At 47.7% G+C, this 14,768-nt stretch overlaps 1 protein-coding gene across 3 annotated transcripts in view; it reads right to left on the bottom strand.

Moving 5' to 3' along the window:
• Nucleotides 1-2,112: 2,112 nt before the first annotated feature.
• TMEM40 (transmembrane protein 40) overlaps nt 2,113-14,768 on the bottom strand; it is a 42,996-nt gene continuing 30,340 nt past the window's right edge. For 2 of the 3 annotated variants that reach the window (XM_032650459.1, XM_032650461.1), the window contains 8 exons: nt 11,247-11,300; nt 8,927-8,962; nt 8,522-8,554; nt 8,085-8,132; nt 3,755-3,826; nt 3,597-3,671; nt 3,034-3,096; nt 2,113-2,270 (listed from right to left, as the gene is read on the bottom strand). In XM_032650459.1, coding sequence (XP_032506350.1) covers nt 2,251-2,270; nt 3,034-3,096; nt 3,597-3,671; nt 3,755-3,826; nt 8,085-8,132; nt 8,522-8,554; nt 8,927-8,962; nt 11,247-11,300 — 401 coding nt within the window. In that variant the 3' untranslated portion in view covers nt 2,113-2,250. The remainder of the gene's footprint in view (nt 2,271-3,033; nt 3,097-3,596; nt 3,672-3,754; nt 3,827-8,084; nt 8,133-8,521; nt 8,555-8,926; nt 8,963-11,246; nt 11,301-14,768) is intronic. The other variant, XM_032650460.1, reaches the window with a different exon arrangement.

Raw genomic sequence — 14,768 nt, 5'->3', positions numbered from 1 at the left:
CCCAGGTGCTGCTGTCAGGGCTGAGCTGAGAGCCGAATGTTGAGATAACATAGCCATGACTATCAGGAACATTCCCTACTCGTGGGTCATTTGTTCTGTTGAAAGAAGGCCTTAAGCTTCATTGACAGAGGCGTCTTAGCACAGAGCAGAAAAATCCTTGCAGTACAAGGTGCTTTGGGAGGTAGCAAGCCTTTCATCCCTTGAGGTGTGGGAGCTGAGTTGGAAAACCCCCCAAATGAGAGAATGTAAAAGTCCTGAGGAGTTCTTTAGTCTCACGGTTTCCAAATGATAAAATTTTCACCAGACCACAGTGACTTGAGGGCAAAGGACACAGAGTGAGATTTCCATAAAGCTTCATTTTTCATTTTAAGCCCCATTTTGTTTCTGATGACAATTTCCCTGCTTTTCTGATGCGGGACGATCCTTTCTGTTATAAAATGATGCTGACAGTTGATGTTTTTTGCTATTTTTATTTCCTTAATTGGCAAGATAAGGAGTTGGCAGCCCTCCTTTTCTCACTTTATAAAAATATTCTGGGGGACTCCCCTGGTGGCGCAGTGGTTAAGAATCCGCCTGCCAATGCAGGGGACACTGGTTCGAGCCCTGGTCTGGGAAGATTCCACATGCTGCGGAGCAACTAGGCCCGCAAGCCATAACTACTGAGCCCGTGTGCCACAACTACTGAAGCCCGCATGCCTAAAGCCCGTGCTCCGTAACAAGAGAAGCCACCGCAATGAGAAGCCCACTCACCGCAACTAGAGAAAGCCCGTGCACAGCAACGAAGACCCAATGCCAGCCAAAAATAAATAAATAAAATAAATTTTTTAAAAATTAAAAAACAATTCTGTAAGTCTGAGAACTCCCAAATCTGGGAAATACTGGGAATAAACTGCAGCTGCCTCAGGGATGCTCTGCCTGGGGCGGGAGACTGCGCTAGCCAAGCTCTGTCAGAACACAGGCTTGGGTTCCACTCACAGCTCTGTCACTGACTTGCTGTGGGAACTTGACAAGTTACTACAACTCCTCGAGTCTCTGTTTCTCCATCTGCAAAAGGAGGATGATAGGATGATGTACACATCTCAAGGCTGTTGTGAGAATTAAACCACATAACGGACCTGGACAATCACAGACACTTGAGAAAGTGTCTTTCAGAGTCCACGAGCTCAGTAAAGGTCCCCATTTTTTTCTTCGGCAAGTCAAAGAGTTGTCACTTCTTCAATTATTCTTTACACCCCCACTCTAGTTTCTTCTTCCGTGTATTCTCTAGTTTGTCACTGTCACTCTTGATATATGAATCTAGAACATATTCTACTGGCGTGGTCTGGCTGTGTACAAGAGAGAACCTACTATCACCTCCTTCAGTCTAGACTCTATACCTCCACTAACACAACCCGAGTTTGCAATGGATTTTTCTGTGCTCTTATCTCACTTCTTTGGTATTTGTTGAGCTGAGAATACCTAACAGCTCCAGATCTTTTTCACAAGAACGTTTGCAAAACCCTGCCTCCTATTCCAAACCTCTGCAATTGAAGTCTTGGACCTAAAACGAGGGGCTTTTTGCATTTATTCCCTTTTACACTTTGTCCAGTAGGACAAGGTGCCCCCTCTGACTAGATGGGGTCAAAGAAGACCTCAAATGTATTCTCACACTCAAGAAACTGAAAGGAATATTTAGCTGACTCTTTTTAGTCCAGGGAAGAGAATGTTTATTTGAATCTTAATGGAGTCCAAGGACAGCAGGTCTGGCACTAGGTAATAGGAAGACCTGGATGCTGTGGATTTAGTTCCCCCAAATCTCACCTGTATTGGGTTCACCCCAGGGGCCTGACGTGGTACTTCCCTGCCTCAGGGCAGTGGACCATCTGTCTGTCCCGGGATGGCCTGGGGACTTGAAAGAATTCACAAGCCCCGACTAATTACACCTTGCAGAGCCCAGAGGTCTCCCACTGTCTCCTGAGAGGAGTGATGTCCCAGGATCCTCCCGCTGATCCAGGCCCCGGGAAGGGCACAGGCCCGCACCCACCCTCTCCTGCCATCCTGGCAGCTGGGTTGCATGCCAACACTGCCTGAGGGACACCTTGGCCCAGCTGGTGCCAATGTTCAGACCACATGGAAGGCAAAGCGCTCTCTTTATTGCTCTAGCTTGGCCCACCAGCGTGTCTCCCAGGACGCTGCTCTGTCCTCGTGGGCTGAAAGGATGCAGTGGTGGTCACACCGGGGCCTGGCCTGGCTGCCCACCTGGCACTGGCCTCAGTCGGTCTTCCTGAAGCCTGGAAGGCAAAGCCCACAGGATGGCATGAGATTCTGAAAGCAGTCAGGCCTCCTCCCCACCATTACCCCAGATGCCCAAATGTCCCTCATAGCTGGGATAAGGCAGTCATGACCCACAGCCATTGCAACAAATTTCCCCTTTATGCATGAGATGGATTAAAGGAGACAAAAGTTCATGACACGGAGGCACACAGCCCCTGGTCTCTCAGTTTTGTGATTTAATGGTAGACACAGAGCTGCTGGTCAAGAAAGGGGATGGGGATCTCCTTTAGCCTGCCCAGCCACCCTAGCTGTGTGATTCTGGGCAAGTCACTCTACCTCTCTGATGAATGTAACTGACTAATGAGTTTCCTCATCAGCCAAGTGTAAGATAACTGAAACCCCCTCTCACCCCCAGCTGGGCAAATAAAATCACAAAAAAGATACTGTTTGGAGAGATGCAAAGTTCTATGAGAGAATGAGGAATACCCAGGTCCCCTCCACTTTCCTACAATGGTTCAGACTTAAGGACTTTTACATCCATTCCTCACTTGATTTTCACAACACCTTTGTGCTGTAGGTATTATTACACCCATTTTCCAGTTGAGGAAACTGAGGCTAAAAGAGGCTCTAGAGCCCCAGAAATGCTAAATTGAAGGAGGCAGGACTTGAACCCAAGCCCATGACTCCAGGCCCTGTGCTCTTTCCAGTATGCTAAGCCTCATTTGCAACAGAAGACCCTGGCAGGGAGAGAAAGTGAACATAGAAGAATGTAAAAGTTACCTATCAGCCTAAACTTCTGAAAGAGGGGAATGAAGCCATGCAGGACGCTGTGGATCCGGTACACTGTCAAGAACGGAGGAGAAAAAGGTGATGGAGCTCTGTGTCCCCTCGAAGGAATCGGGGCCAGACCTCCCCCTGCCTGCCCTTGAACAAAGGTCTAACCCGTAAAAACAAAGCTCTGATGGTGGAATTTCAGGCTGCAGGTTAAGCTTAGATAATGGTATTGAGTACTTATTATTAAAAACAACCATGAGCAGCAATAACAATGCCAGGAAGCTCAGAGAATTCAGTACCTCACTCCATTAACTGCCTTGTTTTCAGTATCTGGCTAATTCTGTTTGTTTGCCACTTTAAACTGTCTTTGTTGTATTTTTATGGAGCTGCCCATTTTTTCCATGGGGTTTTGCCAACGACCTCACATTGACCTTGAAAGCAGTCAGGAAGCAAACACGAGCATAAAGAAATCTTTATAAAAAGTTTAGGTCGTGGCTTTCCAGCCCTTGGCGAGCCCCTGCGGCCAGCCCAGCCGCTGCCCTCCCAGAGACAGGGTGCGAGGGTCTTACCCAGGCCAAAGTAGATGCCAACGGTCTCCAAGGAGGCGAAGGTGAGCAGCCCGACCCCAAGGGACATGAACCAGTCTGCAGGGGCAGCGGGGGAGAGAATGGTCATCCTGCAAGTCTGGACCTCTGCCCCCTGTTCTCACCCCCCCACACACACTCACCTTTATAATAGTGATAACACACCAGCAAGGCCCCAATGGCAAAGCAGAGGAGGACGAAATGGAAAAACTCATCTGTAAAGGCAGAGGTGAAGATTACTGTTTGCTTCTTTCTCTCTTTTTAATTAACTAAAATATTCCTGTCTCTGCTCAAAGGGAGCTTTATTCAGAGAAGCTGCTCCTGACCAGCCCAACTAAAACAGCACCCCAAGCCCCACCCGTTTCAGCCCTCACCTCACTTTATTATTTTTCTAACACTTATCACCACTCAACTTGCTGGATTTTCACTGCTGTGTTTATCCTCTGACCCACTCTGTAGGATGGTGGTTGGGGATTTTGCCCATGATCTAAAGCGGCGCCAGGCATGCAGAGGTGTCCGACGCCTTATTTGTCGAATGATGCTAAATACAATTGTAAAAAATGCACGTGCCTAGTTTAAAAGTTTCCCATTGCTCCATTCTCCCTTCCTAATCCAACTCCTTAAAAGCAAGCAGTGATTGACAAAACTTTTCCAAGTATATACATGCACATTCAAAAAAAACAAAAGCAGGATCGGTTTGTGTACCTGCTGCTCTATGGTTTGTTTTCCTCTCTTTGATAGATTGGGGCCATCCTTTCTATCTCCGAGCATATACAGATCTGCCCTGTTCTTTTATATATATATATAAATTTATTTATGTATTTATTTTTGGCTGCGTTGGGTCTTCGTTGCTGCGTGTGGGCTTTCTCTAGTTGTGGCGAGCGGGGGCTACTCTTCGTTATGGTGTGCGGGCTTCTCATTGCGGTGGCTTCTCTTGTTGTGGAGCACGGGCTCTAGGTGTGCGGGCTCAGTAGTTGTGGCTCGTGGGCTCTAGAGCGCAGGCTCAGTAGTTGTGGCGCACGGGCTTACTTGCTCCGCGCCATGTGGGATCTTCCCAGGCCGGGCTCGAACCTGTGTCCCCTGCATTGGCAGGTGGATTCTTAACCACTGCGCCACCAGGGAAGCCCCTGCCCTGTTCTTTCTGATGGCTGCATAGTGTTCCATGGCATAAACTTACCCTAATTTATGTAACTAGTCTCCCACTGAGGAAGCTAGAAGGGACTGATTTTCTGCACCAAACATCACCGCACATGAATGTGTCTATGCCCTTGTGCGTGCATTTCCGTGGGCCTGGTGCCCAGAAGCAGCATTGCAGGCTCTTCCTAGTAGTTAATGGAGGTAGAGAAAGTAGCTGGGAGGCAGTGCCCATGCCCTGGGCAGGAATTCAGGGATGGTTTGTGAAGGAGGCCCCCCTGCCCTTTGCCAGGCGCTGCGGGAGTCATCAGGGGAGAGAACACAGGGGCCTTGACCCAGGCAGAGGGCTGTGATAGGGAAGATGCCAAAAAGGTTTTTTTTTTTTTTTTTTTTTTTTTTTTTTTTTTTTTTTTTGCGGTACGCGGGCCTCTCACTGTTGTGGCCTCTCCCGTTGCGGAGCACAGGCTCCGGACGTGCAGGCTCAGCGGCCATGGCTCACAGGCTCAACTGCTCCATGGCATGTGGGATCTTCCCAGACCGGGGCACGAACCCGCGTCCCCTGCATCGGCAGGCAGACTCTCAACCACTGCGCCACCAGGGAAGCCCACCAAAAAGGTTTTTAAAAGAAGAAAGAGAGGACAATTCAGAGACGGTTCCCTGGAACGAGGCAGGCTCTCTGAGTGGCCAAGGCTGCTGGGAATGTGTCCTACTTTAGTCCAGTTTGGCCACTGATGTGCTGTGAACTTTGGACAAGTGTCCTGACTCCCTTGAGCCTCAGCGTTCTCATTGATAAATCAAGGAGAGCAACCTCTACACCACTGACGGAGGGATGGATGGGGGTCTTGGAGGGGAAAGTCCTTTGTAAATGGTAAGCAGAGTGAGACTACGTATCACTGCTGTCAGGCGGCATGTGGAAGGCAAGTGAACAGAAGTGAGGAGGGTATTTCTGGTTTTGTTTTTGTTATTTTTTTTCGGGGGGGAAAATCAAAAGATTATTTCTAGAACATTCTTGGCTCTGAAATCAATTTGTCCTTTAGGGGAAAAAAAGATGTCACGCAGAACTAGACTTAACGTCTAAGAAAGCATCAGGCTTAGGTCTGTTCAGAGATGTGACAGAGTGGGGGTGAAAACTCTTTCCTCACCCAAATCTTCAGGAATGCAAAATGAATTCCTAGCAGAGAATTTCTCCCTGATCTTTCCCCCATTTTCTTATGAGTAAATACTTAGAAAATACAAGTGTTTTTAAAAAGAGAGAGACTGCAGAGAAATGTAAGACCAAACAGAGGGCTGGACGGGTAGGGCAGCTTAGTTTGAAAGAGCAAAAAATTAGAAATAACCTAAACATCTATCAAGTGGGGAATGGTAAATACATTATAAGGTACCCACACTGTGGAATTGGATGCAGTTGTAAGATGTCATAAGCATTCAGGACTCACCATATCTGGGGCAGGGATTAATGGAAGAAAGAGAGTTTGAGGTAAGCCTTAAGGATAGCCAAGGCAGTAGGAGTTGGATGAAAGGGAAGATTTTGTGTGTGCGTGTGTGTGTGTGTGTGTGTGTGTGTGCGTGCGCGCGTGCGCATATTCACGTGCCATGAGACAGGTAAGAAGGTGGGACCAAGGCACAGACCCAGTACAGTGAAGGCTTCAACCAGGTGAGCGCAGGGTAAGTGAATTTCTGGGAAGAGAACTTCAAGTTTTAGGGAACTAGAAGTTTTGGGGGCTGAAGAGATCAGGCCTGGATAAGGACTCCAAGGTGTATTGGAGCCAAGAGGGACCTAGGGGATCACCCTTGTCTGTTTTTTCTGATTTCAGCCATCCACACACCACCTTTGTGGGTTTTGCCCTTTCTACGTAGCACTGCTTATGACCTTCACGATTTCTTGCTACCCAAGGACCACCTGTACTATTTACTTAAAGTTTTTCTTTAAGCAGATTCTTATTTTTCCTTAAATAGATTTACTTGAAAAGGAAACTTCATGTCACAACACTAAGTGGAAAACTAGGATCCCATGTCTTAAGAACAAACACAAGGCCCATAAAGCAAGACGGTGAAGGTCTGCCCGCCGCTGCCTGCAGATGGCTCTGCGCACAGTCCTGATCTCTGTGTCCGGAGGGCAGTGAGCAAGGGTCAGGGTGGCACTAAAGGCCCAGGGGCTCCAAGCAGAGAAAGAGAGGGGAAAGGGCAGTCACCTTCTCACTTGGGGGTATAATGCCATGTCCTGAAGCAACCTGGACATGGCCTGCGCTTTGGGAATCTCGGTTTTAGTGGGATGAGGCTCACTTCACAGCCCGGGACAGCTCGACAGCACGTCCCGGTTCATGTAGCTTGATGGAGGCAGAGCCAGGGGCTCGGACACAGGTCTCCCACTCCCTAAAGGCGGGCTTTTGAACAACTCAAAATATTTCTAGAGGGCTTCCCTGGTGGTCCCGTGGTAAAGAATCCGCCTGCCAATGCAGGGGACGTGGGTTCGATCCCTGGTCGGGGAACTAAGATCCCACATGCCGCAAGGCAGCTAAGCCCGCGCACCGCAACTACTGAGCCTGCACTCTAGAGCCCGTGCCCTGGAACAAGAGAAGCCACTGCAATGAGAAGCCCACGCACCGCAACGAAGAGGAGCCCCCTCTCGCCACAATTAGAGAAAGCCTGCACACGTATACCCAACACAGCCAAAAATAAATAAATAAATTTATATATAAAAAACAAAACAAAAACTATGGTCTCGGGAGTTCCCTGGTGGCATAGTGGTTAGGATTCCAGGCTTTCACTGCTGGGACCCGAGTTCAATCCCTGGTCAGTGGACTAAAAAGATTCCACATGCCTCGCAATGTGGCCAAAAAAACCCCCCAAAAAAACATGGCCTCCTTTCCCAGCCTTACCCTCCTCCCTGAAGCCCCCACGATTCCAGGCCTGGAGTCGAGGCAGCCCCTCCGGTTCTCATCACTCCTTCCCTAGAGTCCCGTCTAATCTAACCTCACAGCTTCCTCGGCCCAGCCTGTTCCCAGCTCCCCATTATGGCCATAAGGTCTGGAGGGCGTTTATCATGCTAGTGACTCGGCATACAGCAGAAAGAGCACAGGACCAGGATCCAAGCCCAAGTCGTGTCACTCACTAGCTGTAAGACCACTCCCCGTCCTTGAGCCTCAGTTTCTATATCTGCAAAACAGGAAACATCGTACCACCTTCTCAAGGTGACTCTAAGCTGAGGATTTTGCAAACCGCAGGGCCCACAGCAGAGACGGGCCATGATTACTGTCGTTCCAGGCCACCAGCTGACTTTCTACCCAGAGAAATCTGGACCAGACAAAAGCAGCAGCCCTGGAACCCCAAGTTCCTTACCATCCTTCTTTATATTTAGTCTTCTTAACTGAGAGGGCTCCACTTCTCCTTGGGAACAAGAGAGAGACGAGGGTTTAACTCTGACACGGTATAGCTGGTGGGATTCTCGCTCCCCTGCCTCACTGAGAATGGCTCTCCCAGGTTCTATTTCCTGGATCAGAGGGCACTCACTGCAGGACCGGTCAGGGCAAAGCTTGAAGGTGGGGTGGCTGTCCTTGGACCTCCACTGATGCCCTCCTCCTCCACAGGCATGTGTCTGTTCTGTTCCATGTCCCCTGAGCCCGGAGGCCCCTTTCCTGGATCACAGTGACACTCTGGCTGGTGACGGCATTGCTGCTGGGACTGATCTCCCTCCCCCCCCAGGCTGCCTGTGGTTCTGTCCCAGCCCCTGGAATCCAGGCCGCCTCCCACTCCCCTCTTGGAGCTTGCATATTTACCACTCTCTGGATTAGAGCCTCTCCTTCGGAGTCCTGGAAATTAGAAACTCAACATTAGTGCCCAGGCCAGCTTGGGGCCTTAACGAGTGCCACAGGTGACTTCTGAAAACGCCCCTGTTGAATTCTCCAGCCCCCAGGGGATCTTTCTATCTATAGATTGTTATTAATAACCCCTTTGTTCTTGCCTGGACCCCCTTTCTAACCCCACTGGCCCCCTGTCTCATGCTACAGCCAGCCCCGCCTGCTTGCTGAGCCCAGGTCAGAGCCCCAGGCCCCAAGCAGACTTGGAGTCCCATCTCTCATAGCCGTGCACCTGATAGCACCTGCCTCTTTTGGGGGAAAGACGGTGCCCAGACCTCGTTCAACACCAGTACCAACGACCCCTCTCCCCTAAAAGACACTCACCTGATTCCTCAGATGGCACCACCTCCCCGGGGGCACCTGCACAGAAGGGAAATCAGTGACTGCATATTCATATCCTCTGGGTGGGGAGAAGTTACACTGCAGAGAGACTTCCCATTGATCTGCAGGGGGCACTGGAGCAAACTGGAGGGTTCCTCTTTCATCTAAAGGGGCAGGCACCACCCCACAGTCCCCGAAAGCTGCCGCAGCAATGCCTGCCCCATGTTACAGGTCTTCTAATTTCCCACGAGAAGCCAGAAATCCAGGTTTTTATACAAACTTCTTGACTATAAAAAAAAGCTGGCAATTCATATTCCATCGAAGCAAAGATATCATGGTTTGTGAGAATGACGTCATTTTATGGAAGGAAAACTACTGCCAATTATAACTGCAAGTTGCCAGTGATTTTAAGAGGCACCCTGATTTCACAGATCTCCAGATGTGAAAAACTGTTAGTTGTAGACGTGATGAAATACATTAAGAACAGTAATAATAATAAAGATACTCTGTGGGCCAGATAATATACATCTGTACACACAGGCCACCAGTTCGCAATCTGTGCCTGTTTATTCCTATCCAGATGCAGGTGAGGACACTTCGCCACGTGGCTCCAGCCCCACCAGGCCCTGAGCTTGTGGAAGCCAAGCTGGGTTGTACCATGGGGGCCCTGGCCCCTGACCCCAGTGTGGAGCTCCTGTCTGGGCTGCCTAGGGTGAATCGAGCCCTATACCTGCCCTGAGGTGCAGCCTTCCCTTTAATCTGGCCTGGGTGGCCCTCCCACCTCATTCACACTCTGGTTTTTTTTTTTTAATATTTATTTACTTAGGCTGCACTGGGTCTTAGTTGTGGCACGCAGGAACTTTAGTTGTGGCATGCAGACTCTTAGCTGTGGCATACATAAGGGATCTAGTTCCCCAACCAGGGATCGAACCCGGGCCCCCTGCATTGGGAACGCGGAGTGTTTCCCACTGAACCACCAGGGAAGTCCCCACCCTCTGGTTCTTGGCGTCTACTCTATTCCCAGTGACTTCTCTCCTAGCCTGTCACCTTCTTCCCCTCAAGGGGAGGCAGGAGTTCCCACTCTGTACACTTCCGCCCTCCAGATCAGCCCCAGGACACAAACACCTGAAGGGGGCACTCAGCTCATGGCAATAAACACTCAGTATGCTGAACTGTCTTTAGGCTAATGTGCAAACAGGAGCCAGTGTCTGCGAGTGACCAGAGGGGCCAGCACCAAGGGTACAGAAGGCAAACCAAGAACGGCATGAAATGAGACTCCGGCCGTGTAATTACCAAATACCTCTGGTGTCTCGGGAGGGGGGAGGTGGGGCGGGGAATTCATTACTTGGGGGAATTAATTCACAAATACGTGACAATATCTACGTTTTCTACAGTGAACATGACTTACTTTTTGATGAGAAAAAAACATTAAAAATGTATGTATATGTAACAGTTTCTCTCTCATTTTACACTCAGTGAAAACTTTCTTACACTACTTAATTAACAACATTTTAAAAAATTAGATAGTACCTGTTTTTGTTTAAAAAAAAAGAAAAAGAAAATCAGAAAATTCAGATGAAAGAAAATAGTATGGAGATTACTCACAATGCTGCCACCCAGTGGCAGCCACTGGTAATACCTTGATGCAGAATATTAAGGTATTTCATTTCCATTTCTTTGAATGTATTTGTGTTTCCCGTTGTATTTCTTGGGTTATTATCTGGCATTAGGAGACTAAGCAGATTATGTAAATGTTGGATTAAACAAAGTTAAACAGGTTTTCTTATCTGGCAGTGTTCATTTATGAGGCTTTTTGGCAAACTGGTTCATTCCTACAAACTCCTCCATCTCATCAAAGTGCTACCAAGCAAAGTGCCATAATATTTATATCTGCTCGCTGTAAAAATCATGATGCTTAGAGACAATTACTCCGTAATTTGAGTTTTGTAGAAATCGGGTCCTTAATTTTCCCTTGCATGCTTAAACAACCCAGTATTCCAAGAGAGAGGGTACTGATTAAGTTCCATCTTGCTGGTTGGAAAGCAGAGGCCCAGAAAGGTTGGGTGACTGGTCACAGTCAACCTGCAAGTCAGGGTTATAGATCAGAAGAGATTCCAGGACAGTCTGACTGTGGCAGAAAATGCCTGCCCCCACCTCCATCTGCCCATGTTATAACCACTCACCTTGCCACATCTCCTATATCTGCCCAGGACTTTGAGCTCATGAAACACCCTCATCACCTTGTTTCCTCCCAACAAAGCCCTAAGCCTTCATGTCCTTTGTTTAATTCTGTTTCCCCCAAAGCCACTGGACAGACAATCACCTTCATAGAGTTGAAGCTCATCCTTCAAAATGTCAGGCTCCCCATGCTCAGCACCTGGGTGTAGACAAAGCCTGTTAGTCAGCTCCCCCCAGTTACAGCATCCCAGAGTGGCTTCTCTCTCCTGGTGTCGGAAGCCTTAAAAAGTAACATAGTCTTTGCGCTGGGGGTGAGGTGGGCGCTCTTCAAGAGGCAAGACAGCTGCACAAGAGCTTTCCTGCTGCTCTGTCTGACGCCCCTCACACGCCCCGAGGTGACTGTGTTCCGCTGACTAAAGAAGAATTGGGGGCCTGAGAGGACCTGGGCCTCGTTCAAAGTCAGTAATAAGAGTTGCCATTTTTTGAGCACTTACTATGTACCAACACTGAACTAAGTAATTTATAGTTAATATTTCATTTGATCCTCTTGGAAATGCTGTGAAGAAGGTATTAATGCCTCTCCCTCCCCATTTTACAGATAAGGAAACTGAGGCTCACAAAAGTTAAGTTATTTGCTGAAAGTCACACAGTCAGGAAGCAGAAATTCCAGGGTTCAAACCCAGGTCTGTCACCAAGGCCTGCATTTCTAATCATTTTTATCTCCAAAAATAGAACCCAGAGCTCAGCTCCAGAGTCATGAGAGCATTTATTAAACACCTATGTGTGCCAGGATCTGTACTAGGCATTAATCCAGGCTCTTTCCCCCAAGTTCTTTTCTTCCCACAATCAATTTAGGCTAACATTTATTAAAGTTTTTTTTTTAAAAAACAAAATTATATTCTTCTGGTTATAAAGATAAAAAAGATTATTGTAAAATATCTATGGTATAAGTCAATTCAAAAAAAAACAAGAAAATGAAAATCACCCATAATTTAACCATCCAGAGATAACCACTATTAACATTTTGATATTCTTCCTTCCAGTCTTGTTTACAATCATGTATGTGTGAATTTTTACAAAGTGTATATGAGATCAAATGAATTCTATGATTTGAATTTCTCTTTTTCACTTTAGAGATGTATGAAGACCAGAGCTCTGACCAGGACAGGGTGTAGCATCACTGCTCTATGTTGCTGTTGTTGGACGTTAGGTTGTTTCTATTGTTGCCCTACTATAAATAACACTGCAAGGAACAAATTTTCACACGGGGGACTTCCCTGGTGGTGCAGTGGTTAAGAATCTGCCTGCCAATGCAGGGGACACAGGTTCAAGCCCTGGTCCAGGAAGATCTCACATGCCACACAGCAACTAAGCCCATGCGCCACAACTACTGAGTCTGTGCTCTAGAGCCTGTGAGCCACAACTATTGAGCGCGTGTGCCACAACTACTGAAGCCCTCACACCTAGAGCCCGTGCACGGCAATGAAGAGTAGCCCTCGCTCGCCACAACTAGGGAAAGCCCGAGCGCAGCAACGAAGACCCAACGCAGCCAAAAATAAATAAATAAATAAATAGATGTATTTATTTATTTAAAAAAAAAATCTTCACACGGACATGCTCAGGCCCACTGAGAAATTCAACCATCAGCCAAGTGGGCAAAGGAGAAATGGCGAGGCCTACTGCCTACTGGGTGAGCTGCCCCTGCGGGGGAGACCAGCCCCCGTCTCTGCCAACGTTTTCCAGTTACTCAGGGGCGCTAGTCCTCATTGCTGCTCTTTGCAGGGAACAAACACAAGCTGTGGGAGAACCTCAGCCTGGATCGAGCCTGGAATACCTCATTCTGGTGTCGGTTCTCAAAATTTAGTTTATGTGAGGCGAGTGGTCTGGGGGAAGAATTCTGCTTTGAGGGTTAGGGGACAGGAACTGCCATGAACTTTCTGTGTGACCTCAGACAAATCACTTACTATGTTCAACACGGCTTTCACGAAGATGAGACAAGGCCCTGTGAAGTATCGTGTTACTGAGGTGCTTTCCCTCCTGCCCAGTGTGGGGGCTGCACCAACTGTGATGCCACCACCGCCACGCTGACTCTGGGTTTGCTCGTGCTCTGTCTCCCACCTGGAATGCCCTTCCCACTTGCTCCCTTATCCTGAAGCTTAAGCTGATGTCACACCTCCTGGAGAAGGGCTTTTCCAGCTGCCCCAGCGCACACGCACCTTGTCCACCCTCCTCTGGGGTTTCTATAGCATCAACTGTCTGTGCTTGACACAGTGGGCATGAGGGTCCCTGGTGGTGCTCATCCCTCCAACCACCTTGAGCTCCTGAAGGACGAGGCCTGGGTATCACTGTCCTAAGGCTGCCCCGCCTGCAGCAGGAGTTTGATTAAAGCCTTGAAGAATGACCGCGTTGTTGGCACTCTTGGATTGGTCAGCATTCTGGAGATTCAGGCCTAGGAGTTTCTGGCTTCAGGTCCAGAGGACTCCCTTTTCCTCAGGATGACCAAGAGGGCCCCAGCAGTCCCGATGTTCCTCAGCGGGCTTGGGGACCTCCTGGTCTATCATGGATAAATTTTTTAATTATAGGAAACCAAGTTAACTGTGCTTAAAAATCAGTGCGGGAAAAAAAAACAATCAGTGCGTATGTGATCTCAACTAGGCACAGAAAAAGAGGTATCAGGAAGTACATCAAGATAACAACAGCAGTATTTATCTCAAGAGATGGGATTTTGAGTGGCTTCTATTTTCTTCTTTTCTGTATTTTACAAATATCAATGCCCCCAAAAGGCTTTTTCATCATATTTTGCAAAATATCAAACAATACAGAAAATAAGAAAGCAAAAATTACTCCAAATTCTATCCAACAGGGACAATCTCTATTAACATTCACATGAATATTATTTTAGCTTTCTCCATGATATAGTAATAATTTTTTTTTTTTTTTTTCTGTACGCGGACCTCTCACTGTTGTGGCCTCTCCTGTTGTGGAGCACAGCCTCTGGACGCACAGGCTCAGCAGCCATGGCTCACGGGCCCAGCTGCTCTGCGGCATGTGGGATCTTCCCGGACCGGGACACGAACCCACGTCCCCTGCATTGGCAGGCGGACTCTCAACCACTGTGCCACCAGGGAAGCCCCATAAGATATAATTTTAAAAACTTGTTCAAGGATTGATTTTTTTCCTTTTCCATTATGGTTTATTACAGGATACTGAATATAGTTCCCTATGCATAATATATAATTTTTAATAAAAGGTATTGTAGAATTGTATGCTGTCAAGAATGAGGATAATTTTTCTGTGTTCTAATTCAATTGTTTAAGAAATTAACTCTGGCAGAAAGAATCACGTTTGTTTCTGGTGTCCCGAGTATCCATCACTGAGCCTGGCACATAGTTGATGCTCAATAAATATTTATTGAATAAATGTAAGGAGATACACTAATATGTGTTTAGTGGTTATCTAACAGAGCAAAGGATGATTTTTTTCCTTCTTTCTACTTCTTTGTATGTTCCATATTTTCTACAAATTGCCCATGTGTAATCTTTCATAATGAAAAAACGTTTGAATTTAAAAATAACAGGATAGGGACTTCCCTAGTGGCACAGTGGTTGGGACTCCATGCTCCCAATGAGGGGTGCCCAGGTTCGATCCCTGGTCAGGGAACTAGATC

Source organism: Phocoena sinus, chromosome 11 (genome assembly GCF_008692025.1).
Source record: "Phocoena sinus isolate mPhoSin1 chromosome 11, mPhoSin1.pri, whole genome shotgun sequence".
NCBI classification, from domain to species: Eukaryota; Metazoa; Chordata; class Mammalia; order Artiodactyla; family Phocoenidae; genus Phocoena; species Phocoena sinus.
The sequence above is the reverse complement of the archived record's forward strand: the minus strand, read 5'-3'. Positions and strand labels throughout refer to the sequence as shown.